The 3,739-nt window shown below is 50.9% G+C and overlaps 1 protein-coding gene across 1 annotated transcript; it reads left to right on the top strand.

The window, feature by feature from the left end:
• Positions 1–213: 213 nt before the first annotated feature.
• LOC107531639 (nuclear pore complex protein Nup50-like) lies at positions 214–1,803 on the top strand. Its single transcript, XM_087829404.1, has 2 exons — positions 214–287; positions 372–1,803. The coding sequence occupies exons 1-2, from the start codon at positions 214–216 to the stop codon at positions 1,801–1,803; spliced, it is 1,506 nt and encodes a 501-aa protein (XP_087685530.1).
• The last annotated feature ends 1,936 nt before the right edge of the window (positions 1,804–3,739 follow it).

Below are 3,739 nucleotides of genomic sequence, written 5' to 3'. Positions count from 1 at the left end.
TGGAATATGTGGAATATGTCTGTGGAGTTCCTTAAGAAAGTGTTAGGAAGTGCGCCTGCGCAGGCCCTGCGCGCGGGCGCCTCCGTCCTCACTCCTTTCCAACGGGCTCCGAGGGGCCGACCGGAGGCACAAGATGGCGGCCCTGGGCGCGACCGGCTGAGGGGACGGCTGTCCGCTCACTGCCGAGCGCGGGGAGACGAGGCGCCCGGGGACATGGTGTTTGAGACTCAGGGCCTGCCGATCACCGAGTCCTTCGAGAACCTCTGCGCCCCGGAAGGGCCAGGGGCGCTCACCCGGCCACCAACGGCCGCCACCCCGCACCTGCTCGCAGCCGGGACGTCGGCCCAGCGAGCGCCGCAGCAGCCGCGCAGGAGCTTCGGAAAAATGGCCAAAAGAATTGCCGAGAAGGATTTGACAGACAGGAATTGGGATCAGGAAGACGAAGCAGAAGAGGTGGGAACATTCTCAGAGGCCAGTGAGGAAGTCTTGAAGAACAGAGCCATAAAGAAAGCCAAGCGTAGAAATGCTGGATGTGAATCTGACGGTGGAGGGGCCTTTAAAGGCTTCAAAGGGCTGGTTGCTGCTTCTGGAGGAGGAGGAGGGTTTTCTGGATTCGGGACTTGTGTAGGAGGGAAGCCTTTGGAAGGACTGTCAAATGGCAGCATCACGGCTGGTGCCTCATCTTTCTCCAGTGCGAGTGCCACGACCAAGACCAAGGTGACCTTTGGATCTTTTGCTGTAAATGGCCCCTCCTCCTTTGTTGGTGATAAGATTTCAAACCCCAAAACAAATGGTGACAGTCAGAAGCCTTCTTCCTCTGGTATTGCCTCAAGCCCCGCCCATCACGGGAACGCGTACCACAGGCAGCTGGCGGCCTTGAACTGTTGTGTGCGGGACTGGATTGTGAAGCACGTGAATGCAAACCTACTGTGCGACCTGACACCTGTCTTTAAAGACTACGAGAAGTACCTAGCAGGCATTGACCAGCAGCAGCGGCTCGACGACAGTGGCAGCAGTGACCCGGAAAGGGAATCTGGCAAAATGTCCCTCAACTCACCGTCTCCCACCCTATTTGGTTCAACAAAGTTACAGCAAGAGTCAACATTTTTGTTTCACGGGTACAAAACTGAGGGTACCTCTGAAAAGGAGACACAGGCTATGCCTGAAAAAAAGGGGGACCCATCACTAGGAGCGACAAGTGCCTCGTTTAATTTCGGCAAGAAAGTTGATGGTTCTGTTTTGGGCTCCTTAAACTCTAGCCCCCTGGCTGGGTTTTCATTTCCTTCTGGAAACTCCAGTTTATTTGGCAAAGATACTACCCAGAGTAAACCAGTATCTTCACCATTCTCCACTGCACCGCTGGAGAGCCCAGCAGGCGGCGGCAGTGCTGGCTGCAAAGAAGGTGGAGATGAAGAAAATGAGGAGCCGCCCCGAGTGGTAGTCACCGAAGTGAAGGAAGAGGATGCCTTTTACTCCAAAAAGTGTAAACTTTTCTACAAGAAAGACAGTGAATTTAAAGAGAAGGGTATCGGCACTCTGCATCTGAAGCCTACAGCGAATCATAAGACACAGCTGCTAGTGCGGGCAGACACCAGCCTAGGCAACATATTGCTGAATGTCCTGATTCCACCCAATATGCCGTGTACCCGCACAGGGAAGAACAACGTGCTGATTGTGTGTGTCCCCAACCCCCCGGTGGACGAGAAGAACACCAGCGCCCCAGTGACCATGCTGATTCGGGTGAAAACTGCCGAGGACGCAGACGAGCTGCACCGAGTCCTACAGGAGCAGAAGGACGCCTGAGCTCCTGGGCCCAGCTACGCCAGGGAGCTGCTCCCCACCCTCTGTGTAGTTAGTCTTTGGTTGATATTTTGAGGACCTTTAGATAACTTAAAACTTTTGTGAGGAAGATTAATATGGCCAATAAAACCTTTAATGTTTAGTGTCGAGAAGCTGTATTCTCCCTTCTTAACTGTCTAAAGTGTAAATACATTTGAAAGAAATTTCAGGAAAGATTTTTAATGTTCATTTATTAAACTAACCACAAGTGATTTCTTAATGGACTAAAATCAGGGTATCGTGTGGACTTCCCAAAGGCTTTTCCCACCCATGGGTTTGGCAAGGCTCCCAAGGGTGGGGTCCAGAGGAGCCAGGCCTGCCGCCTTCCGTCCAAATGGAGCCGCTGCCCAGCTGGGCCGGTGTGTGCTTTCTTTTAAGTGTTCTTTCAAAGCTGTGATGTGGGCGCCAAATGTCACCTTCAGCATCAGGGCCACTCAGCAGACGGCCTTTCACTCTGGAGGCTGTTGTGGGGGACTCAGGAGCTGCTTAACTTTTTAAAAGGAAACAGGTGGCTTGTTCTTTGGTTTCGAAGTTTATTTATGAGGTGCTGTTATTTCCGTGTCCCCTCATGACAAATGGAGAGGGGGGGTTGCCAGGAATGAGGTTTAAAAGCACAATTTTGGTAGCTTACAGTTTGTAAACCATGTAAAAAAAGTTAAGTCAGAGTTAAGTCATCCTACAGAAAGGAAGTGAATATGCTTAGTTGTACCGCGGCAAACCCTATGGATCTAAAAACTGCTTACTGCTTAAGTCTAAGAGCTTTTATTACACACAAGCCGTGTGAGTTAACCAGGAAACCTGCAAAGAGGCAATGAGGGGAAAGTAGTGTGTGTAAATGTCACCTTTAACTTAGGCTAGTCCACATTTGACGGCTGAAGTTCATTTCCTTTTTTGAGTAAATCGTTCATGATGTCCGTGAGGAAGGAGGCACGGTTGGCCCAGGAATACTGCGTCTCCCCCGTGGCCGTCCGGTAGCCACACTAGTTTCTCTGAGGACTGGGAGTGTGAGTAGGTGCGGATCTGAAGGCTGAACTCTGTTCGTGGCTCGTTTAGTGCTGGCACCAGGTGATCTTCTTGTTTGAGGCTCAGGGTCAGTGCCTGAGGGCTCACTCTCTGTGTTCTGATCTTCAGCACATCTTCTGACTTAGAAAAGAGGAATCAAAATAATTGAGATAGTGTGGTTGCTTTTTTAAAAAAAACCTATAATTTTTAGATGTAAAGGGGGCAGGGAAACTCAATCAAATGTGTTAACTCTTCAATACTCAAGGTCAGGTACTGGTCTGGTGTTTGTCATGAGACTCCTGTACTGCTCTGCCTGGTCACTGCAGTGAGAGAGGTCGGCCGGTGTGACTGGGTAAACACACAGAGGCCTGCTGGCAGTGACAGGCGTGGTCCCACTTGGCTCTCGCCAGACCCTGAGGAAGCCACAGTGGTGGTTGCATTTACTGCTTAGAAGTAAGATTCTTCATGTGCTTTTATTACCGGTGACTTAGAATAGACAAGAGGTTGATGCTGTTAGAATCACCCTGGCCCAGCCCTGGCGCCTTGGTTTTTCTAGTGTGTCCAGCAGTTAGAAGGATGAGGGAGTCCGGGGAGCAAGTTTCAGCATGTTACAGCTCAGCCATGTGCTCCCGTGGTCCCACCTGAATAGCCAGTCCCAGCAGGCATCTTCAGGAGCCCTGTGGGGGTCACGGCGCATTATTCTGTCAGCCTCTGCACGACCAGTGGGATGCTCAACAAAGGGCCCGGGAAGAGCACGATGGATCACCTTTAGCAGCCTGTGAAAGTAGTTCATGCCTTTTTAAATTAGTGATGGATGTGTGTGGCTTCCTCTACTAACATTGTGTTGACAAAGAATGTTCCAAGGCCAAAACTTTCCTAATATTGGGAGTTGTCTCAC

The sequence above is a fragment of the Miniopterus natalensis genome, chromosome X (assembly GCF_054644295.1).
Source record: "Miniopterus natalensis isolate mMinNat1 chromosome X, mMinNat1.hap1, whole genome shotgun sequence".
Lineage (NCBI taxonomy): Eukaryota > Metazoa > Chordata > Mammalia > Chiroptera > Miniopteridae > Miniopterus > Miniopterus natalensis.
This window is presented reverse-complemented; position numbering and strand designations above follow the sequence as displayed.

Excerpts from the sequence above, each read along its gene's own strand:
- LOC107531639 (XM_087829404.1), top strand. The coding sequence starts at position 214 with ATGGTGTTTGAGACTCAGGGCCTGCCGATCACCGAGTCCTTCGAGAAC. Across the intron at positions 288-371 it reads GCCCCGGAAGGGCCAGGGGC|GAGCTTCGGAAAAATGGCCA; the intron begins GCTCACCCGGCC and ends GCAGCCGCGCAG.